This window comes from Sturnira hondurensis, unplaced genomic scaffold (genome assembly GCF_014824575.4).
Source record: "Sturnira hondurensis isolate 20B ecotype Veracruz unplaced genomic scaffold, ASM1482457v3 Scaffold0006496, whole genome shotgun sequence".
Classification (NCBI taxonomy): Eukaryota; Metazoa; Chordata; class Mammalia; order Chiroptera; family Phyllostomidae; genus Sturnira; species Sturnira hondurensis.
Window position 1 is genome coordinate 5679217 of NW_028079127.1, and position 25039 is coordinate 5704255.

The following is a 25039-nucleotide window of genomic DNA, read 5'->3' on the forward strand; positions in this document are numbered from 1 at the left end:
CCACCATGTCCTATGTGGAGTGCTCCTCCACATCCTCTGAGTGGTCCTCTGATCACAGTGTCAGGGATGTCTTTCATGTGGCCACAGTGACATCTCTTGGCAATGGCCACAGGTACGTGTCCTGTGCTGACTCAAACAGGAACTACAATTTACTCAGCTGGCAGGATTGCCAGATGGGGAGAATGGGAGTGAAGGCGAAATACACAAAGATTGAGCCAAGAGCTGCAACCTCAGGTGAGAAGTTGGGGAGGGGCAGAGTGTCAGAAGGGGTTGTGAAGGGTACAGTCGTTCCCCTGCCTGTACCCTGCTGTCCTGACTTCCTGACTCTGGCTGGGATTTCAGGATAGGCTGAGTGAGTAGTTCTCCTAGGCAAGGGACCTGGAGGCACAGGGTCTCACCATTTCATACGTTCATCTTTATCCTCTTCCTCTCCACAGGAAGTTGAGGGAACTAGCAGGACAGACATCTGGGCCAGGAGCTGGGATAGGGCAGGAAGGTTGGGGAAGCTGGCATCAATCAGTGACCTTGGTTGAGTCTCCCTCCCCTAGTCTCTATATCCTGGTCATGGCTTCCTTCCCTAATGAAAGTGACCACTGCATATCCTTTCCTTTTCCTCTCTTCTCAGTTCTACAGCTGTTCTCACTCATCCTAACCTCCAGGAAACATGTACTAAATTAAAAAGCAAGTTGAGAAGTCCCTCCCCCCATATATCCACCAGTCTTAGCTCCTCCCCCTCTTTCCTCAACAGTCTCCAAATAAAGCCCATAAAAAATTTTTTTAAAATGCAATACCTGACTATTCAGTCAAGGTCACTGACCTCTTTTCCCTTAGATTGTCAAATAAAAACATTATAACAGCCAACATGACTATAGCCATCTGGCGTGAATAAATCAAAATTATACTGTTTTTTTGTCGAATCAACCAAAATTATAAAATATTTTTTGGTGTGCCGCAGAATTATAGTAATTGGTTTATGTGTACCATGAGATGAAAAAATGTTGAGAATTGCTGCATTAAGGTGAGACCAGCAGTGTTTATCAGGCCCAAATAGCCTAAGATTTGGCCATGTGAGTAGAGGGTTCTGCACAGGAGTGGTGGCAGTAGTCTGTCATGCAAGGGGAAAATGGCCCTGCCCAAGAGCCACACACTTAAGTTTTTCCCAGAGTCTGTTCATAGCTCCTGGAGAGTATTCTGCTGGGTGGGGGGAGGTGACACACTATGTTGGCCACAGCCCACTGAATATTTCAGACTTAGCAGGGTGGGTCAGAAGGAGTTGGGAGAGTAGGTTGGAACTTATGGTTCTGTCCTGCTAAGGCTAGTGGATCTCTCTCTGTGGAGTGGGGCCATCTGCTGCTACTGCTCTGGCTTGTGTGTGTGTATGGGGGTGGGTCACCACTTGAGGCACCTCCTGCTGAGGCACACTGTAGGAGGAGGGGAAAGGGCCTTTGCGACAAAGTGACACAAGTTTAGTTGTGATCTTCCCGGAGTTTGTCCTCAAGATTCCCCCCAAGAAAGTCTACACCCCAGGTCCAGGGAGCAGATCCCTCTGCAGTGTGTGAGCTTGGATGGATAGGGCAAAGGGGGCCTGGAGGGTGGGGTCTGTGCAGTTACCCCAGGTTGACACAGTATGCTTGACCCAGGAAAAATGGTGTCTGTGGACGGTGTGTGAGAGACTCTCAGCACAGGGACCCCAGATCTCTTCCTGGATCCACACAACCCAATCAGTTTTCACAGGCCTCCAGTTCACTTTGAGCTGCTCTCCCTTTACCAGAACCAAGGGTGAGTGGCTGTGAGTAAGATTTTGTGTGCTGGCCCTTTAAGAGGGCAACTGGGTTTCTAACAGACTACTGACTCTTCCTGGGGGACAGAATCTCTGCTGATTTTTATAGTCAGATGTTATGTGGATACCTCTTCTGCTTCTGTTGCTTCCAGCTGGGGACCCTGAGTGGGGCTGAGACCTCACATGCCTCAGGGGAGACCTTTGCAACTCAGATAGCTCTGTGCATTCTTAGTTGGCCCATTGTAGTGGGGCCAGCCCTTTTTGCCCTTTCTCCCAGTCTTGATGTGGCTTCTTCTATAAATCTTTGATTATAAGACTTTTCTTTAGTTAGTCTTCACTTGGTTATTAAGATCGATTATTCTGTTGGGTTGTTCTATATTTTAGTTGTAATTCCAGTTTACACCTGGGAGGAGGTGATTGTAATTTTCACCTACTCCGCCACTATCTTCTTCCTCTTTCTAATTTTTCATTACATAGAGTCTTTACATGAGCATTTTTCTGGATATTTTGATTTATCTTTATGATTTCTTATATTTTTATGTATTTTATGATTAAATGGAGTACCAATATAAATCAACTCTCTTAATGATGTTTTTGATTAATAGTTTATATTACATTTGCTTTGGTATATATATATTTTAAGATTTTATTTATTTGTCTTTAGAGGGGAAAAGAAGGAGAGAGGGAGAGAAATATCAATGTATGGTTGCCTCTCGTGCGTCCCCTGTTGGGAACTGGCCTGCATCCCAGGCATGTGCCCTGACTGGGAATTGAACTGTGATCGTGTGGTTCGCAGGCCCACGCTCAATCCACTGAGCCACACCAGCCAAGGCTGCTTTTGGTATATTTTAAAGTTAATTTCAAGTTATAAATACTCACTGATGAAGTACTCATTTTAGATTTTTCATTTTTTTCAGAAACCATGAGTAGAGGATCTGAAGTCCACATTTTTTGGGGTGCTCCAGTTGGCCCATTGAAAATGACAGTATCACAGGAACCAACTTCTTTAATGTCCAGTGCTAATCCCTGGGAAAAAATTCAGCTTTTATACAATCAACATTCTTTACATCTGAAGAATGAAAAATGCAAGAATGAAAATCTTGAAGATTTTCAAGTCCGAGGAACTACTGGCCCTCCAGATCTTCCTAATGAACATTTCTCAGCAAACTCAATGAATAGATCTGTTCATGTGAAAGATGACTTTATATATTGTGTTTGTGAAACACAGACTCTAAAATTCCAGAAGAGTCATCCCTTACGGATGAGTGATAAAACTAACTCTGATGTCCAACTATGTGCATGTAAGGGCAGAGTGCAGCATTTAACTGAAGAAAAAAAGTATCAAAAGCTTTTCAGTGAAAATAAGAAAATCACAGTTGAACAGCATAAAGATCAATTAACTATGAGTGCAAATTCTAGTGTAACCACACATTCTAGAATATGTGGTCAAAATGTCCAAAAAAGTTCCTTTGAGTTAGACCATAAGTGTGCAGCTATATTGGATTTAGTCTGTAGTACTGAACAGATTAATATAGGGTCAGGAGCTATTGACACAACATGTGTACCAACAGAACATCAAGAAATACAAAACGAATGGCTGGAAAAGAATTCCTCTAACACAGTAGATAAGCCAAGGTCTGAAGGAGCAGACCTTAGGAAGGCCTCAGACCTTAAAGTATCTACTGATACTGAATTTCTTAGTATAATGACCTCCAGCCAACTAGCTTTTTTAGCTCAAAAGAAGTATAAAGAAGGTAATTCTATAAATAAAGGGATGTTAAACATGGAGATTGGATCAGGAGCAAGTCTTGGGGAAATAAAAATAACTGAAGATAATTTGATTCAGCCTGATGATGCTTTTGTAGAAAGATATGAAAGTAGACAAAACCAAGCATATTCCCTTGAAGTTTTTAGTCCTGTTTTTCCTGAAACAAGGAGTAGTCACATTCACATAAACTCTGATAAAGGCTTTGAAGGAAATATGAGATCTCAAGAACTTTTCAATTTTGAAGATAAACTGCCATCAAATGAGATATGTATTGAGTCATACAGCTCAGGAATACTGTGCTCCCAAATAAATGCTTTCCACAAAACTTCTGTTAAAAGAAATTGGATCTCTGAAGATAAACTGGGCCATCTTAAAGTCCTCCAAACTTCTAAAAAAATTAAGTTGGTTTCTAATGCAGGAGATCCTACTACAAGAGACCAGAGGAGTGTGTCTGAATTTAAGGGTATTAAAAAAACATCATTAATAAAAAATTGTAATTCTAAAAGTCAGAAGTATAATTGTTTAGTCATGGTATTATCTCCATGTCATGTGAAAGAAATAAATATAAAATCTGGACCAAATTCTGGCTCTAAAGTGCCTTTAGCAACAATTGTGATAATTGACCAGTCAGAAATTAAAAAGAAAGTTTTTCTGTGGAGGACTGCAGCATTTTGGGCACTTACATTGTTTCTTGGAGATATAATTTTACTTACAGGTAAGGTTGTTGCGGTATAGTGGTAATTTAGTTTATAAAACTAAGCTTTTTCCCTCCTACTTGAGGACTCTTTCTTTACCATTTGCCTCTCTAAGCTCCACCATGACTGGCCCCTTTATAACACCCATATTGGCCTCCTCACCCTCCATTGCCATTTCTGGGCCTGTGTTCCAGCCTTCTTAGTTCTGTCCCTCATTTCCACTCACCTTCTTCCTCAGAAGCTTTCCCTGGTTGCTCCTCCTACTCATTTATTATACTAGCATTTAGGTCATATCATCAGGCTCTTTCTTTGTTTTCTTACGGTTTTGTTTATGTGTGTCTTATTTTTAGCCCCTTTCTTTAACTATATTAACAGTTTTATGATGAAAGGACAATGTTTCTGCTACTTTGCTTAATCCCTAGTGATGCTGTGCATATTATGTTCTTATTGGGGGAACACATATAGGATATCTATGGCATTTTTAAATTATTGAAATTATATGAATCACATTTGGAAATATGGAAAGGGTAACTCCTCATATATCATACCAACCTCATATAACCACCATTAGAGTTTTGAAGTGTTACCAGTTATTTTACCTATACTTCTTAAAATTTGTGTACATACATATATAAAAGCTGATATTTATTGGGAATTTACTGTGTGTCAAACCCTGTTTTAGACTTTACATGTGTATCAACTCTTTACAACTATGTGAGGAAGGTACTGGTTGTTATTCACATTTTTTAGTTTGAAGAAACTGAAACCCAGAAATGCAATTTGTCCAATGTTGTACATCTAGGAAGTGACAAAGCCAGGATTTCACCTAGACTGCAGAGTCCATACCCTTACTATATAGTTGTAATCCTAAAGACCATATAGTTTTTAACCTGCTTTTTCACCTGACATAAGAAATTTAATATTTGTTACATTTCTTTTTAAAAATTTATTTTCTTTTAGAGAAACATCAATTTGTTCTTCCCCTTATTGATGCATTTATTGGTTGATTCTTGTATATGCCTTGATCAGGGATAGAACCCATACCCTTGGTATATTGGTAGGATGTTCTAACCATCTGAGATACCTGGCCAGGGCATTGTTGCAGTTCTTTATTGACTTCAAATCAGTACATGGTATGGTAGAGCAGAGATACCAGTCATTTTAAGGATGAATCTCAGACTGAGAGGAAATTAAGCTTAATAACACCTCTAAAGAAAGAATGTGATAGAAAAGAAGTATAGGGTCAGCCTTAGAAGCTTAGAAAAAGAAAACATCAAGATAACCATTAGTAGGATCTACAAATGTTTTGCTGGGGAAATGAGAACTTTAGTTAATATACCTTGGTAATTGTGTAAGATTGTAAAGTGCTGTCTCTAATAAAGAGACACTGTCAATGTCATCTTATTTACTGGCAAGTCAGTTCATCTAACTCCTTTTGCTCTGATTCAGTGCTCACTGGGCAGCCCTTTTGCTCAGTATTTGCCTTCCTGGGTGTAAAACTGCCTGCAAGGTGTATGATGTAAACAGTAGCAGTGGCAGGACTGTGAGCAGATTCAAGAAGCAGAGTCAAAAGTAGAGGGTTAGAGTAGGCCTCTTTGGGCTCATCCTAAGTGAAATAAGCCAGTTGGTGAAAGATAAATACCATATGATCTCACCTATAAGTGGAACCTAATCAACAAAAAAAACAAGCAAGCAAAATATAACCAGAGACATTGAAATAAAGAACAAACTGACAGTAACAGGAGGGAGGGGGAAGAGGGATAATAGGGGAAGGATCATCAGGGAACATATAGAAAGGACATATGGACAAAGCCAAAGGGGGTAGGTTTGAGGGTGAGGGGAAAATAAAGACAACTGTACTTGAACAATAAAAAAAATTTTTTAAATAAATTTTTAAAAAAGTAGAGGGCTGATAACAAAGTCGGGGAGAAGTAAAAGTTCAGGATGATCTCATCTTTTAATTTGCCTGGCTAGGATTTAGCCATCCTGAGTTTGAGGAGCCAATAGAATACTCAGTCAAGAATGTCCCTTGATAGTCCTGAGACCAGGTCTCCTGCTGCCTTGTTTACCCACCCTCCCCCTGCCCCGCCCTACAAAAAGAATGTTCATTAGGCAGTTGTAGATAAATGGGTAAAAGGGTTTGAAAGTGAGAAAGTCTGGAATTAAATCATTTAACATACTTGAACTTTGGTTGCTTGGTATGTGGGAGGAATGCATATTTGTTATGATTGGTAAGTTGACCACAGTATGAAGGAACTTATGGCATGATCAGAACTTTTCCCCTTTTTCTAGATGTTATTGTTCATGAAGGTCATTGGGTTGGTGAGACAATACTACAATCAACATTTACCAGTCAGCTATTAAATCTTGGGAGTTATTCATCTGTCCAGCCTGAAGAATGTAAGGCACATTTTATATATAATAATATCTTAGTATTTAAAGCATATACACACATTTTTTAAAAGCAGAGTTAAAATAGTAATTTTATAAAATGTTTTCTAAGTTACTGGAAAGTATTGCTTTATTTTCTTTAGTAAGAATGAAATAGAATTTATAAAAACAAACTTGTACATTGTAAATCATATGTATTTAAAGAAATATTGGGGTTTATGTTTCATTTTCTCAGAGAGTCAGTATAGTGGTGCTTCTTAACCTTTTAGGGAGTCATAGACCTCTTTAGATGCTAAGAGCCATTTCTCCCGAAAAAATGGACTTAAATAGATAGAAACAAAATTTTGCATGGACCTATAAAGTTCACTAGAATTTCTGAGCCTCTGATTAAGAAACCTTTAGGCAATGAAAAAAGCATGAGTGATAGTCAGGTAGGTAGGAGTTTGAATCCTTGTTCGCCCACCTGCCGTTGCTAGGAAAAACTACCTTTCTTTTCTGACATTCATTTTTGCATCTTTAAAATAAGCTGTTGAATGAAGAAACCAGCAGCTATCTTTTTCTCCAAGAAATTGAAAAAGAAAAAGACAATAAAGTAAGGTAGACAGTATAAACTGGTAGTTATAGTCTCTGGAATCAGACAGACCAAATTTGAATCCTAGTCCTAGAACTTCTAAAGTCAGTGTTTTTAGGAAAGTTACTTGACCTCATTATATCTCTTTATCCTCATTGGTGAAAGAAATAAAAATACATACATAACTTATAGGGTTGTTTGTGAAGATTAAATGAAAGAATGAATATAAGGTGTTGAACCTGCATATAATATAATAACAATATAGTAATATTAGTAGGAGAAGTAATAAGCAAAATACATTTTATAAAATACTGGAATAATATCAGGCAAATAGCTATCAGTGTGTATAAGATTATACAAGAGATTAATTAGCAAACAAGAAGATAAAGTATGGAATTCCAACCGCTGAACAATAAGAATTATCAAAGAAAGGCAGAGTAAACAGAATAGAATGATAACAACTAGAACAACAACAATGTTGTTTGGAAAGGGCAGTGTTCCCCTGTATCCTAGGTAACTGAGCAGAAAATCAGCACTGACATATTCTCATGAAATAACTAAAATTGAGTTCTTCATCTATACAATATGTTTGTATTAACTGTTGGCATTGAGGCACTGTGAACAACATATATCTGGTACCTGCCTTTGTGGAGCTCAAGTGCCTGTGTGTGGAAGACAGACAGGTATATAAAATATTTGCAGGTGATAATGAATGCTATTAAGGTAAATAACTAAGGCCTAAGATAATAGAATATTATGGTTGTGGTTGTGAAGGGCTGGTCATGGAGTGGATTCAAAGTTACTAATTTATGATAGTTCAAGTTGAGAGATAATAGGAGGCTAGTGTAGATCATGAGAAATGGTTGAATTTCAGATGTAGCTGTGAATAGAGTTAACAGGAATTTCTGATGCTGTGGATTTGGAGAGGAAGGAAGAGTAGCAATCTACTACTACTGGGTTTCTGGTTTAAGTAACTAGGTAGCCTTTATTAGGAAAGACTGAGAGGTAGTAGGTTCATGGGGAAAAATAAGGGTTCTGTCTTAGGCATGTTAGGTTTTAGATATCCCTGAGGCATCCAGTGAAGATGTCATGTATGGATTGGAAACAAAGTCCAAAATACAGAGGAAAAGTTTGAAATGAAGACATAAATTTTAGAATTATTAGCTCTGTTATTGGAATGGATTTTTTTTATTATGAGAGTACTTTTTTATTATGAGAGTACTGAGGGCAGTGAAACAAAGGAAGGGCTTAGGGTAGAAGAAACAATAGGAGAGAGCCTAGGTGGTGCTCTGCTAGAAACGTTTAGAGGAAAGAAGTCAGCCATGCTGGGCTGTGTGGACTCGCTGAGAAGTAAAAGCTACAGTGGCAGAAGTGAGCCAAGGCAGGGCTGCTGTTAGCTCCCTGAAAAGTTAGAGAAAAGCTGGATTTGGAGAAGGGTTCAAGGGGGTAATCCCAGGACGAGTTGCCACTACCTGTTGCTCCCATGGTTGCAAGTGTGGTGGGGACCCTTAAATTTAGAAGAGAAAAATAAAGATGCATGCCTAAGAGGGAAGAAAAGCAGAGGTGTGTCTCAGAGAGAGCCCACATTAATGGGATTCATAATATGAAATATATACTTATTTGGTCTTTGCCCTATTTCCACAGAGCTTCTAAAAGTCTTGGAATTTTTTAGGTAATTAGAGTGATAAAGGTGTATTGATATTCAAAATGAATCCCATTCAACCACACCTGAGTTAATATTAATGAAGTGACATTTAGAAGTGACATCCTCCTTAAGGATGGGGGCTGGTTGGAAATTTCAGCACCTCTCCTTGTAGGAGAAAAGGACTGGAGATTGAATTAATCTCCTGTTAATCAATCATGCCTGTGTAATGAAAACCCAGACGAACAGAGTTTGGAGAGCTTCCAGGTTGTCGAACATGTGGAGATTTAGGAGAGTGTTGTGACCAGGGAGGATGTGGAAGCCCTGTGCCCCTTTATAATATCTTTTATAGTAAGTGTAAGAAGATGTTTCTCTGAGTTTTGTGAGCCCTTCCAGCAGATTAATTGAGTCTGAGGAGGGGGTTGTGGGAACCTGTAATCTAGCATGGTGACAGTCTGGACTTACGATTGGTGACTGAAATGGGGGAGTGAGGAGGGATTGTCCTGTGGAACTGATCCCTGAACTTCTGGGATCTGATGCTGTCTCTAGGTAGATAGTGTCAGATCTGAGTGAACTACTTGGTGGTGTGGAAAAAAAACCCATAGGAATATGTGTCAGAATTATATAGTAGCATAGAGATAATAGTCACTTACTTTATTATTTGACAAATCTTTAATTTTGAAATTTTGAAAAAAGACTCACAAGAGATTACAAAAATAATGCATAAAGTTTCCAGAGCCCTTCACCAGCTTCCCCAATGGTGACATCTTATATAACTTTAGTACACTATCAGTATCAGGAAAGTGACATTGCTATGATACTGTTAACTATCCCACAGACCTTATTCTGTGTTTATATGCGCTGTGTGTGTGTGTGTGTGTATGTGTGTGTAGTTCTGTGAAGTTTGATTCCATGTATAAATTCGTGGAAACACCACAAATTTATAAGAGTAGTGAACTGTTCCATCACTACAAAGGAACTTTTTTATGCTACCTCCTTAATAGTCATCACTGCCTCTGCTCCAATCCCCATTTGCCTTCTGAGAACTACTAATTTGGTCTTCATCTTAACTTTGTCATCTTGAGAGTATTATATAAATAGAGTCATGTAAATGCTTTGTAAGTGAAATGATGTTATCTAAATGTAATCTTTTGAGGTTGCCTTATTTTCACTAAGCATAATGCCCTGATATCCATCTAAATTGTTGCTTATATCAATAATTATTTCTTTTCAATGCTGACTAGCATTCCATTGTATGGATCTACTAGAGTTTAAGTGTTCGGCTGCTGAAGGACATTTGTGTTGTTTCCCTGTGTGGGCTATTATTAATAATGCAGCTGTGAAATTTGTATACAGGTTTTTGTGTGAACATAAATTTTCATTTCTCTGGCATAAATGTCTAAAAGTGCAGTTGCTGTACTGTATGGTAAGTACATGTTTAGTTTTATAAGACACTGACAAACTATTTTCTAGAGTGGCTGTACCATTTAAAATTTTTACTAACAGCGTATCTTCTTCCAGTTTCTCAACATCTTTGCAGCATTTGGATTTATCTTTTAAAAAAAAATCCTCACCTAGGATATTATTGATTTTAGAGAGAGGGGAAGTGAGAGAAACATAGATATAAGAGAAAAACCTCGATCACTTGCCTCCCATACACACCCAGCTGGGGATAGAACTGGTAACCTTTTGTTGTACTGGATGATTCTCCACTGAACCACTCAGCCAAGATATTATTCTATTTTTTATTTTAACTGTTCTCATCGGTGTTCAGTGATATCTAACTGTGGTTTTAATTTGCATTTTATTTACTTATTTATTTAAATTGTTGTTCAAGTACATTTTTCTGTCTTTTACTCCCATCCCAGCTCACCGCCCCCAGTGCTCCCCACCTCCTTCCCATTTCCACCCCCCTTAGTTTTTGTCCTTGTGTCATTTATACTTGTTCCTGTAAACCCTTTTTCCCCCGAAATTTCCTCCCCTCTCCTCTCCGGTCCTAATTTACCTTTTTAATGGTACAAGTTCTAACAGAATATAACTAATGGAGATAAATGATGGAAATAGGGTAGTGAATAGGGAGGGTATTTCTCATGGATATAAATTGAACTCTACACTCTAATAATACATACTCTTGNTCATCGGTGTTCAGTGATATCTAACTGTGGTTTTAATTTGCATTTTATTTACTTATTTATTTAAATTGTTGTTCAAGTACAGTTTTCTGTCTTTTACTCCCATCCCAGCTCACCGCCCCAGTGCTCCCCACCTCCTTCCCATTTCCACCCCCCTTAGTTTTTGTCCTTGTGTCATTTATACTTGTTCCTGTAAACCCTTTTTCCCCAAAATTTCCTCCCCTCTCCTCTCTGGTCCTAATTTACCTTTTTAATGGTACAAGTTCTAACTGAATATAACTAATGGAGATAAATGATGGAAATAGGGTAGTGAATAGGGAGGGTATTTCTCATGGATATAAATTGAACTCTACACTCTAATAATACATACTCTTGTTATGCACCCACCATACTTTCAGAAAAATTGAGACTACAAGGTCACAAACAAAATATGAGTAACTTTTGTAAAGTAAAATTATTACAAACATGCTGATCAAATGTAAAACTAGAATTTATTAACAACAACAAGAAAAATGAGGTCCTTTATCTGGAAATTTTAAAGCCTATTAAGTTCTAGGTGAAAGGGGAATACAAACTGGATAAAGAATTTTTAAGAAGTAATAACAATGAAAAGTCTACATGTCAGAATTCATGGGATGCATTTAAGGCTATTATCAGAGAAAAATTTATTATCTAAACACTGTACCAACAAAAATGAAAGAATAAAAATAAATGAATTAAAGTCCAAGCTCAGAAACCAGTAAAGGAACAACAAAGTAAACCAAAGAAATCACAGAGAATGAAATAATAGAGATAAAAGCAGAAATTAATAACAATGAGAATTACAAAATAATAAATATAATCAAAATCCTGTTTCCAAAAATTACAAAATAGATGAACCAGCTAGTACATTTGATCGATTAAAAAAGGTATATTCTGGCTGGTGTGGCTTAGTGGATTGAGTAGCAGCCTGTGAACCAAAGGGTTGCTGATTCAATTCTCAGTCAGGGTACATACACGTCTGGGTTGCAGGCCAGGTCCCTAGTTTGGAGCATGCGAGAGGCAACCACACATTGATGTTTCTCTCACTCTCTTCCGCCCTTTCCCTCTGCCTAAAAATAAATAAATAAATCTTATTTTTTATTAATTTTTTTTATCGTCATTAAAGTACAGTTGTCTCCATTTCCCCTCACCCCAGCCATCCCACATCTCACCCTCCATCCTACCCCCTTCTCCCACTTTGGTGTTGTCTATGTGTCCTTTATACATGTTCCTGAAAAACCCTACGCCTTTTTGCTCTTTTATTCCCTCCCATCTCCTCTCTGGTTACTGTTAGTTTGATCTTAATTTCACTGTCTCTGGTTATATTTTGCTTGCTTGTTTGTTTTGTTGATTAGGTTCCACTTATAGGTGAGATCAAATGGTATTTCTTTCATGACCTACCTTATTTTATGATGATGATTTTACCTACCTTTTTAGCATGATGTTCTCCAGTTCCATCTATGCTGACCCAAAGGGTAGGAGCTCTCTCTTTCTTTTTTTGTGCTGTGTAGTATTCCATTGTATAAATGTGCCATAGTTTTTTTATCTATTAATTTACTGATGGGCACTTAGGTTGCTTCCAGCACTTGGCTATTGTCAATTATGCTGCTATGAACATTGGGGTGCATAGGTTCTTTTGGATTGGCATTTCAGGGTTCTTAGGGTATAATCCCAGCAGTGGAATTGTCAGGTTGGAAGGCACTTCCACTTTTAGTTTTCTGAGGAAATTCCATAATGTTTTCTATAGTGGCTACATCAGTCTACATTCTCACCAACAGTGCAGTAGGGTTCCCTTTTCTCCACATCCTCTCCAAACTTGTTTGTTGATTTGTTTACAATGGTCATTCTAACTGGTGTGAAATGGTATTTCATTGTGGTTTTAATTTGCATCTCTCTGATGGCTAGTGATGCTGAGCATCTTTTCATATGTCTCTCAGCCCTCTGTATGTCTTCCTCGGAGGAATGTCTGTTTAAGTCTTTTGCCCATTTTTTAATTGAGTTGTTTGTGTTCCTGGAGTAGAGTCCCGTGACTTGTTTATATATTTTGAGGATCAAACCCTTGTCTGAGGTATCATTGGCAAATATGTTTTCCCATATATTTGGTTCTCTTTTCATTTTAATGCTCTTTTCTTTAGCCATTAGGAAACTTTTTATTTTGATGAGGTCCCATTTATTTATTCTTTCCTTTATGTCCCTTGCTTTAGGGGACAAATCAATGAAAATATTGGTATGTGGAATATCTGAGATTCCACCCCCATGTTCTCCTCTAGAATTTTTATTGCATCATGACTTATATTTAAGTCTTTTATCCATCTTGAGTTTAATTTGTGTATGGTGTAAGTTGGTGATTGAGTTTCATTTTTCTGCATGTAGCTGTCCAGATCTCCCAACACTATTTGTTGAAGATGCTATTTTTACTCCATTTTATACTTCTGCCTCCTTTGTTGAATATTAATTGACCATAGAGACTTGGGTTTATTTCTGGGCTCTCTGTTCTGTCTATGTGTTTGTTCTTATGCCAGTACCAGGCTGTTTTGATTACTGTGGCCTTGTAATACAGTTTGATATCAGGTATTGTTATCCCTCCTACTTTTTTTTTTCTTTCTCAAAATTGCTGCAGCTACTTGAAGTCATTTATGGTTCCATATAAATTTTTGAAGTGTTTGTTCCATGTCTGTGAAATATGTCATTGGTACTTTGATTGGGTTGAATCTATAAATTGCTTTGGGTAGTATGAACATTTTGATGATGTTAATTTTTCCAATCTATGAACACATTATATGCTTCCATTTGTTTGTGTCTTCCTTAATTTCTTTCTTAAGTGTTGTATAGTTTTCTGAGTACATGTCTTTTACCTCCTTGGTTAGATTTATTCCTAGATACTTTATTTACCTGGTTGCTATATCAAATGAGATATTTTCCCTGATTTCTGTTTCTGATATTTAATTATTGGTGTACAAAATGCCTTTGATTTCTGAATATTGACTTTGTATCCCACTGCTTTGCCAAATTTATTTATTTTGAGTAATTTTTGGTGGAATCTGTAGGATTTTCTATGTCCACTATCATGCCATCTTCAAATAGTGACAGATTTGCTTCCTCCTTTTCAATTAGGATGCATATTATTTCCTTTTCTTATCTGATTGCTGTGGCTAGGACTTCCAATACTATGTTGAATAGAAGTTCTGAAAGTGGACATCCTTGTCTTGTTCCTGATCTCAGTGGGAAAGATTTTCGTTTTTGCCAGTTGAATATGATGTTGGCTATAGGTCTCTCATACATGGTCTTTATTATGTTGAGGAATTCTCCCTTTACTCCCACTTTGCTGACTATTTTTATCATGCTGGGTGTTATACCTTGTCAAATGCTTTTCCCCACATCTGTTGATATGGTCATGTAGTTTTTGTCTTTGCTTTTGTTTATGTGCTGTATTATGTTTATTGATTTGTAAATATTGTACCATCCTTACATCCTGGGATGAACCCCACTTGATTATGGTGTATGATCTTTTAAATTTATTGCTGGATGCTGTTTGCCAATATATTTTTTGAGGATTTTAGTATCTGTTTCATCAGGGATATTCGCCTGAAGTTTTCTTTCTTTGTTGTGTCTTTATCTGGTTTTGGGATTAGGATGATGCTGGCTTCATAAAAACAGTATGGGAGTCTTCCCTCTTCTCAGATTTTTTGGAGTGGTCTGTGAAGGATAGGGGTTAGCTCTTCCTTAAATATTTTGTAAAATTCTCCTGTGAAACTGTCCAGTCCAGGGCTTTTGTGTGCCAGGAATTTTTAAATTACTGCTTCAATTTTGTCAGCTGTTTTTAGTCTTTTCAGGCTTTCTCCTTCGTCTTCATTCAGTTTTGGAAGATTGTATTTTTCTAGAAATTTGTCCAGTTCACCTAGGTTTTCAAAGTTCTTGGTATATAGTTCATAGTAGTAATTTCTTACAATCCTTTGTATTTCTGTTGTATCAGTTGTAATCTCTTTTCTTCATTTTTGATTTTGCATATTTGGATCCTTTCCCTTTTTTTCTTGATGAGTCTGCTTAAAGGCTTGTTGATTTTGTTTATCTTTTCAAAGAACCAGCTCCTGGATTCATTGATCCTTAGAACTGTTCTTTTAGTCTGTCGTTTAATTCTACTCTGATCTTGAATAAATAAATCTTTAAAAAAGGCAAAAAGCACAAATATAAAGAATAAATAACAAGGAGGTAATGGAAGAAGTTAAAAATCAGGACAACTATAATAGCATAATCAATAAAATATAATAAAAAATAAAAAAGCAATGAGAGGCTACTTTCAGAATTTTATGCAAATTTGAGAAATCTAGGTATATAATTTTCTATGGAATTACAGATTGCCAAAATTATTCCCTTTAAAGATAGAAAGCTTAAATAGTTCAGTTTCTAAAGAAGAAATAGATGAAGTTATTAAGGAACATACAAGAATGTTCCAGGCCCTGCTAGTTTCAGAGAAGAATTATACCAGACCTTCAAAGACCAGATAGTTTCAGTGTTCTATGAATTATTCTAGAGTGTTAAAAGAGGAACTCCCTAATTGTGGGGGCAACTTTCCTCACAAGTCCCCCCAGCCGCCACGGATGAGAGTAATCATAACTGAGACATGATGTGATCTGCTTGGGGAGGAGAAGCGGCCATTTACCCAGAGGAAAAAGGCTGTCAGCAATGGTCAGTTTCTCAGGGGAAAAAGGCATTGAGCTCCTTCCTCCAGGGGCTTTTATTGGGTTGTAATACATAGGAATACAGGGCAGCAAGGATCAAACAGTAAATAACATTTCAAAGAAATCTGAAGGCTCAGTATGAGTCAGAGTCTGTCAGGAACAGAGTTTTAGGGTTTCCTGCTCATCCCTTAACATGAATGAAAGCACTCTTAGCAGAGCAGATTTCATAGGTTTATCAGGAAGTCTTTGTGATGCCAGATTGTTCTCCAGGACACCTTCCAGCAAGGCAAGGAGCTGCACCTCTCCCCATCGGGTATTCAGGCTTTAGGGGACTAGAGCCAGGAAGCACTTCTCCCAGAGAACATGGGGAATCAGGCTATGTCAAAGCTGAGGGGTGAGAGTCCATTGCTCTTTGTTGCAGCCCCCCCCCCCCCCGCCCAGTCCTTCCATGAAGGCCTCCCAAGTGATCAAGTCTGGCTTAGGTTGCCCCCCACAGTGAGGGGTCTTACCCATCATTGACTTCTGACCAAGCTTTGGGGGCAGGGAGAGGAAACTGAGGCAGCATTTGCTACCAGAGACAAGCCTTGTCTTCTGCCCCTCACATTCCAGAGATAATCCCTCGCCCTTAGCCACAAGGGGTACAGATACAATTCCTAAAACCAGGCAGAGCGGTCTACAAAACCTAATTTCTTTTATAAAGCAAGCACAACCCTGACACCTAAACCAAATAAAGGCATTACAGATAAATATAAATCAGTATTGTACATGATCATTGATGCAAAAAATCTAAACAGAATATTGGCAAATGAAATCTAATACCACATTTGGGAAATAATGACCAAGGGAGATTTATTTCAGGAATGGAAGATTTGTTTAATATTAGGGGATCCCTGGATATCAGATACCATATCCATGCATCTATGGAAAAATTATATGATTGTCTCTGTAGATATTGAGAAACCTCTTGACAATAGCCAACACCCATTTATTATAAAAAGCACTCCAGGAAATAGCTATTGAGGGATACTTTCTCTTTCAGTATTAATAAATACAGTATCAATACAATTATAATATAATTGATACTGTATCGATAAAATAGAAATATTTAATCCTGATGCCAGTATCTTATGTAATGGAGAAACATTAGAGACATTTCCATTAAAATCCGGAACAAGATAAGGCTGTCCACTGTCTTTGCTGTTGCTCCTTGTTATACCAGAGGTATTAACCAATCCAATTAGACAAGAAGGGGCATCTAAGTAAGTGGGTGAAGAATAATGAAAACTATGTCTTTCTACAAATGCTCTGATAACATCTCTGGAAAACATCAGGGAATCAAAGTTAAAACCAATCCAAACAATGAAAGAATCCACTGGTGTAACAGGATAAAAAACTTAATGTTAAAAAAAATCAGTAGCCTTCATATATACAAACATGAAAGAGTGGGCATAATAGACAGGAAAAATCATTTATCATAGCACTAAAGAAGGTACTTCAGAATAAAGAAATTAGCAACCTATATGAGGAGAAATTTTAAACACTCCAAAGAGAAATAAATGTGTAAAAACATGGAAAGACAATATTCTCAATTCTTGGATAAGATGACTCAGGATTATAATGATATCTGTTCTCCATGAGTTAGTTTATAAATTTGATAAAATACCAACCAACAATAAAACCAACAAGCTATGTATGGCATATACAAGTTTATACTGACATTCATATGGAAAAACTAATATGCAAGAATAGCTAGGAGAACACTGAAAAAGAAAAGCTGTGAGGGACTAGCTTATTAGTCATTAAAACATAACTATAAAGCCTCTACAGTTAAAACAGTGTGAATACTGGTGCATGAATAGATGATAGACCAGTGGAATAGAATAGAAGGATCATGAGGGAAAGTGGTGGTGGGAAAATGAAGAAAACTGTATTTGAATATTAATAAAAAATGTTTAGCCCAGACTGGTGTGGCTCAGTGGATTGAGCGCAGGCCTGTGAACCAAAGGGTCACCAGTTCAATTCCTAGTTGGGGCACATGCCTGGGTTGCAGGTCAGGTCTCCAGTTAGGGGTGTGTGAGAGGCAACCAACTGATGTTTCTTTTACCTTCCCTTGCCCTTCCTCTAAAAATAATTAAATAAAATATTTTAAAAATTATTCAGAAGAATAAAAGGATTAGAATTAGACCTACATATTGGGTTGCCCAAAAAGTCTGTATGGTTTTTCTTGTAAAATAAAACACGCATTTTTCATTTTCACCAATAACTTTATTGATTTGGATATTTCGAATATGTCAGCTATCTCCCATGTGATATAGTGTTGATTGTTTTCACTTAATGTCTCGATTTGATTGCTGTCAACTTCAACTGGTCTACCTGACCATGGAGCATTCATTGTCCAGCAAGAAATCTCCAGCATGAAAATTTGTAAACCACTTTTAACACATTCAGTCAGTCACAGATACTTCTTCATACACTGCAGAAATCTTGTTTTTGAGTTTTAGTTGCATTTTTACTTTTCTTGAAATAATAAAGCGTAATCTGCTGAAAAGGTTGTATATATTCTTCCCTCTTCAATATTGAAATGACTTCACAAAAATTCTCCAGTTTTGATAAGTTTTTTTAAAAACTTAAGTTTTTTTAAAAACCCTGATATGAAAGCTGTCACAAAACAGTCTAACAAAATTGTTTCCAATGAAGTTAAAGACAAGTAAGTGCTACTAGAGCCATTGCATGGAAAGAACCAAATGAACTTTTTGGCCAACCCAACACGTATAATTTAGTATATGAAAGATGGCATCTGAAATTACTGAGGTAAAGGTTAATTTTTTTAATGAACGATGCTGAGGCAACTGGATAGCCATTTAGAAAAAGACAAAATTAGATCCATATCTCACAACAAATACAAGAATAAACTCCAAATGTATTCAAAATCTAATATAAAAAATAAAACCATACAACTAATAGAAAGAAACAAATGATTGCCTCTTTTTTTTTTAAAGATTTTATTTATTTTTAGAGGGGAAGGGAAGGAGAGAGGGAGAGAAATATCAATGTATGGTTGCCTCTTATCCTTCCCCTGCTGGGAACTGGCCTGCAACCCAGGCATGTGCCCTGACTGGGAATCGAACCGCGATACTCTGGTTCACAGTCCCGCGCTCAATCCACTGAGCTACACCAGCCAGGGCTGAAATGACTGCCTCTTTAATGTTTGTGAAGAAAAAGGCTTTCTTACTATTATTCAGAATCCAAAAAAGTAAAAATTAAGACTGGTAACTTTTAGTACAGAAAAATAAAATTTTGTTTGTATTTATTTATTGATTTTTATTGGTGTTCAAGTACATTTGTTGCCATTTTCACCCTGCCACACCACCCCCAAATTTATTTTTAAGCATATCTTATTGATTATGCTATTACATTTGTCCCATTGTTTTTTCTCCCCCTTATTTCCCTCTTCCCTGTACCCCTCACTCACAGCATTACCCTCCTAAGTTCATGTCCATGGGTCATACATATAAATTCTTTGGCTTCTTCATTTTCTATACTATTCTTAACCTCCCCCTGTTTTGTATCTACCATTTATGCTTCTTATTCTCTGTACTGTTTCCCCCATTCTCCCCTTGCCTGCTGATAACACTCCATGTGATCTACATTTCAGTGATTCTGTTCCTGTTCTAGTTTGGTTAGTTTGGTTTTGCTTTTTTTTTTTTGCTTCAGTTGTTGATAATTGTGAATTTCTTGTCATTTTACTGTTCCTATTTTTGATCATTTCCTTTTCTTCAATAATTCCCTTTTAACATTTCATATAATAAGGTCTTGGTGATGAACTCCTTCAACTTGACCTTATCTAGGAAGCACTTTTTCTACCTTTCCATTCTAAGTGATATCTTTGCTGGATAGAGTAATCTTGGATGTAGGTCCTTGCCTTTTAGGATGTGAAATACTTCTTTCCAGCCCCTTCTTGCCTGCAAGGTTTCTTTTGAGAAATCAGCTGAAAGTCTTATGGGAACTCCTTTGTAGGTAACTGTCTCCTTATCTCTTGCTGATTCTAGGATTCTCTCCTTCATTTTAATCTTGGCTAATGTAATTATGATGTGCCTTGGTGTGTGCTTCCTTGGGTCCAGCTTGTTTGGGACTCTCTGTGCTTCTTGGACTTCCTGGAAGTCTATTTCCTTTGCCAGATTGGGGAAATTCTCCTTCATTATGTTTTCAAATAAGTTTTTAATTTCTTACTCTTCCATTTTTCCTTCTGGCACCCTTATGGTTTGGATGTTGGAATGGTTAAAGTTGTCTCAGAGGTTCCTAACCCTCTCCTCATCTTTTTTAAATTCTTGTTTCTTCATTGTGGTTGAATGTTTATTTCTCCCTTCTACTTCAAAAGGTTGATTTGAGTCCTGGTTTCTCCTTCCCTTCACTGTTGGTTCCCTGTATGTTTTCCTTTATTTCACTTTGCATATCTTTCACTTTTTCCTCCCAGCTTGTGACCATACTCAATCACTTCTGTGAGCATCCTGATAACCATTGTTTTGAATTCTGCATGTGATAGATTGGCTGTCTCTTCATCACTTAGTTATATATTTGGAGCTTTGATATGTTCTTTCATTAGGTCCATATTTCCTTGTCTTGGCACAGCTGTTACATAGAAAGAGGCAGAGCCTTAGGTGTTCACCAGCGTGGAACAACCTATGGCACTGCTTTGTGTCACTGTATGTGGGGTAGGCATTGGAGAGGGAAAAATGCCACTTGCTTGGCTCTTGGCTGGCTTTCAGTCACTTCCTCCACTATCCCCAACAAATTCGGCCTTTCTGGTGCTGATTCCTGGGTAGGCAGTTTTGTGTACATTCTAGGACCCTGTGAGTCTCTCTAAGGAACTCTCCGTGAGGCTGGGATTTCCTCCCAGTGCTAACCCCCCACAGGTTTTTAGTGCTAGAGGTTTTTAAAAATATATATTTTATTGATTATGCTATTACAGTTGTTCCATTTTCCCCCTTCACTCTCCTTTACCATACACACCCCCTCCCACTCACATTCCCTCCTTTAGTTCATGTGCATGTATCATACTTATAAGTTCTTTAGCTTCTACATTTCCCATACTATTCTTACCCCCCCTGTCTATTTTTTACCTAACTTCTATGCTACTTATTCTCTGTACCTTCTCCCCCTCTCTCCTCCTTCCACTCCCCTGTTGCTAACCCTCCATGTGATGTCCATTTCTGTGGTTCTGTTCCTATTCTAGTTTGCTTAATCTGTTTTTGTTTTTGTTTTAGGTGTGGATGTTAATAATTGTGAGTTTGCTGTCATTTCACTGTACATGTTTTTTATCTTCTTTTTCATTTCATATAATAAGGACTTGGTGATGATGAACTCCTTGAACTTGACCTTGTCTGAGAAGCACTTTATCTGCCTTTCCATTCTAAATGATAGTTTTGCTGGATAGAGTCATCTTGGATGTAGGTCCTTGCCTTTCATGACTTGGACTACTTCTTTCCAGTCCCTTCTTGCCTGTAAGGTCTCTTTTGAGAAATCAGCTGACAGTCTTATGGGAACTTATTATAGGTAACTGTCTCCTTATCTCTTGCTGCTTTTAGGATTCTTTCCTTCATTTTAATCTTGGCTAATGTAATTATGATGTGCCTTGGTGTGTGCTTCCTTGGGTCCAACTTCTTTGGGTCTCTCTGAGCTTCCTGGACTTCCTAGAAGTCTATTTCCTTTGCCAGACTGGGGAAGTTCTCCTTTATTATTTGTTCAGACAAGTTTTCCACTTGTTGCTCTTCCTCTTCTCCTTCTGGTACCCTTATAATTCAGATGTTGGAACATTTAAAGATGTCCTGGAGGTTCCTAAGCCTTTCCTCATTTTTCTGAATTCCTGTTTCTTTATTCTTTTATGTTTGGTTCTTTTTTTCTTCCTTCTGGTCCACACCATTGATTTCAGGCTTGGTTTCCTTCCCATCACTATTGGTTCTTTGTACATTTTCCTTTATTTCACTTAGTGTAGCCTTCATTTTTTTTGTCTAATTTGTGAGCAAATTCAACCAATTCTGTGAGCATCCTGATCATTATTTTGAACTGTGCATCTCATAGGTTGGCTATCTCTTCGTTGCTTAGTTGTATTTTTTCTGGAGCTTTGATTTGTTCTTTCATTTGGGCCATCTTTTTTTATCTTGACATGCCTGTTATGTAGTGAGGGGCAGAACCTTAAGTGTTTACCTGGGAAGGGCAACCCAGTTTCTGGGTTGTGATGCTATATGTGGTGTAGGAGTCCAAGAGGGAACAATGGCGCTTGCTCCCTCTGTCAGATTTCAGTCACTTCCCCTGCTTCCCACAAGCAAAGTGGGCCCTTCTGGTGCCGATTCCCATGTGGGTGGGTTTGTGTACATTCGAGGACCCTGTTGGTCTCTCCAGTGAACTCTACTGTGAGGCTGGGAGTTTCTCCTGCTTCCACCTCAACCCCCACAGGTGTTTTCAATGGGTGTTTTGAGGCTTCATTTTCCCGCACTGGGACCCTGGGTTGAGCAGTTTGTCTCACTCCCCAGTTTTGCCTGGTTTATCTGTACATGTGTTTGGGATCTCCTGGTCTGCCAGCTGCTTTGTGCACTGTGCCCCTCAATAATCCACCTCCTCACAGGGTCTACTGGCTGCTGCCTTATGTGCCTGGGGTCCACCACCCACCGCTTTGCCTCAGTCCCTCTCTGCCCAGCTGCCTGACTCTCTCCCTCCTACTGGTCTGGTTGAATGTGTGTACTTTAACTTTTTGGTTGTCGCACTTCCATACAGTTCAGTTTTCTGTCAGTACTGGTTGTTTCTTGTTTTTAAATTGTTGTCATCTTTATTTTGGTTCTGTGAGGAGGCACAGTGTGTCTACTTATACCTCCCTCTTGGCCGGAAGTCCTCTAGTTCTAGAGGTTTTGAGGCTTTCTTTCCCTGTGCTGGAACCTTGGTTGTGTAGTTTGTCTTGCTCCCCAGTTGTTCCTCCTGGTTATCTGTACAGAAACGTGGGACCTCCCTGTTTACCAGTCTTTGTCTCCCCACTCCCTCTCATCTGGTCCTCTCCCTGCTATGTTGCCACACATCCTCTCTATACCAGGTGCCTGTCTCTGCCCCTCTTACTACTCTGAATGAATGTGTCTTCTTTAACTTCTTGGTTGTTAGACTTCCATACAGTTTGATTTCCTGGCAGTTCTCGTTATTTTTTGTTTTGACATTTGTTGTTATCCTTTTTTTTGGTTGTATGAGGAGGGAAAGTGTGTCTACCTATGCCTCCATCTTGGCTGGCAGCCCCTCTGAGAAAGTGAGAATTTGAACCCAGCTCTTCTGATTCCAGATGTGCTAGAAATATGGTGAAAGAGGAATCAGGAGATTTGTGGAATAAATTGGAGTTTTGGAAGGAGATATTTAGACTTGGATTTTGCTGTAATATGTTTGATATCCTTATCTCCACTCTACCTCTCTTTTTCTCGTTCATGTTTCATACTGTTCACATTCTTTTCTATTATGCTTACTATCTTTATTAGTGATATCACCATTGTTAATAAAATTCACTTGGATATTGAGTGATCTTAATTAGAATAGATGTCATGTATCAAGTTTTAAAAATGTTAAAACATTTTTTGATTTATCCATTCAACTCTTTTAGAAATCTTGATGTCATCTTTCATCCTTTCTTTACCCTTCACCTCTAATTATTTCTTGAATCCTACCTCTGAACTGTTTCACAAATCTATTACCCTTTCCTTCTTCCTGCAGCCTTGCTTGGTTCCCAGTGCTCTTCATGTCGTGATGGATGGTCACCAGCCTCCTAAAGGTTCTGCCAGTATCTCTTTTGTGAAAATTGATTCCTGTACATTAAATAGTCCATAAAATTGAGAGGAAGACATTATGTCTTAATTTTCACTAATTGCTAACTGAAAATTATTATTTTTCCATTGTGAATAAGGCAACAAGGTATCATAATATTAGCAGTTCTGGTGACTTGGTCACCAATGGAAAAAACATAGATTTTCAGATCACATTACAGTTGTTGAAGATAACTTGAATATCATCTATCCCATGATACTTTGGCATTCTTTGAGATTATACTAATGTTAAATATTCTGTTCCCTCTTGTTATTTAATGTATTAATGAGGCACATATATTATTTCATGGTTTTAAAATACTTTGATTACAATATGTCCATATAGTTGGTTTGGTAATACTATTTCATTTTGTGCATTTAAAATACTATTCTGTCATTAAAATATTCTAAAATTAGTTAATGGTAATAGTTGCAAAACTTTGTGAAATACTAAAAACACTGAATTGTACAATTTAAAAGGGTGAATTTCATGTAGGTTAATTATAGCTCAATAAAGCTGTTATAAAAATACTGTTCTGGGGGACTTCTGGCCAATATGGAGGTGTAGGTAGATACACTTTGCACACTCACACAAGCAAAAGAAGGACAACAACAAATTTTAAAACAAAAAATACAGAAAATTAGACTGTGTGGAAGTCTGACAGCCAAGGAGTTAAAAAAGAAACATTCATCCAGACCAGTAGGTGGGGCTGAGATAGGCAGGTAGGGTGGAGAGGACTCCTGGCAAGGTGGCAGCTAGCTGAGGAGGAAGTACCACATTTGTGTGGGGATAAACTGGGAGGAACAATGGGGAGTGAGAAAGACTGAGCAACCCAGGGTTTCAGTGCAGGGAAATAAAGTCTCAAAAACTCTGACTGAAAATACCAGCGGGGGGGTTAGATGGCAGGAGAAACTCCCGGCCTCATAGGAGAGTTCATTGGAGAGACCCACAAGGTCCTAGAATGTACACAAGCCCACCCACATGGGAATCAGCACCAGAAAGACCCAATTTGCTTGTGAGTAGTAGGAGAAGTGACTGAAAGCTGGTGGAGAGCTAAGCAAGCAGTATTGTTCCCTCTCAAACCCCTCCCCACATACAGTATCACAAAGCAGCAAGATGGATTGCCCCGCCCTGGGAAATACCAAGGCTCTGCCCCTTACTACATAACAGGCTTGCTGAGACCAAAAAAAAAAAAAAAGAGGCCCAAGTGAAAGAATAGATCAAAGCTCCAGGAAAAATACAGCTAACATAAAGATGAGAGAATCTTAAAAGCAGGAAGAGAAAAGGTGACAGATACCTACAAAGGAGTTCCCATAACACTTTCAGCTGATTTCTCAAAAGAAACCTTGCAGGTAAGAAGGGCCTAGAAAGAAGTATTTCAAGTCATGAAAGGCAAGGACCTACACCCAAGATTACTCTATCCAGCAAAGCTATCACTTAGAATGGAAAGGCAGAAAAAGTGCTTTCCAGATAAGGTCAAGTTGAAGGAGTTCATCATCACCAAGCTCTTATTATATGAAGTGTTAAAGG

The 25039-nt window shown here is 38.1% G+C and overlaps 1 protein-coding gene across 3 annotated transcripts in view; it reads left to right on the top strand.

The window, feature by feature from the left end:
• Window positions 1–25039, top strand: part of SHLD2 (shieldin complex subunit 2) — a 160122-nt gene that overhangs the window by 85880 nt on the left and 49203 nt on the right. For all 3 annotated transcript variants that reach the window (XM_037049386.1, XM_037049388.1, XM_037049389.1), the window contains exons 3-4: window positions 2698–4263; window positions 6536–6643. In XM_037049386.1, coding sequence (XP_036905281.1) covers window positions 2703–4263; window positions 6536–6643 — 1669 coding nt within the window. In that variant the 5' untranslated portion in view covers window positions 2698–2702. The remainder of the gene's footprint in view (window positions 1–2697; window positions 4264–6535; window positions 6644–25039) is intronic.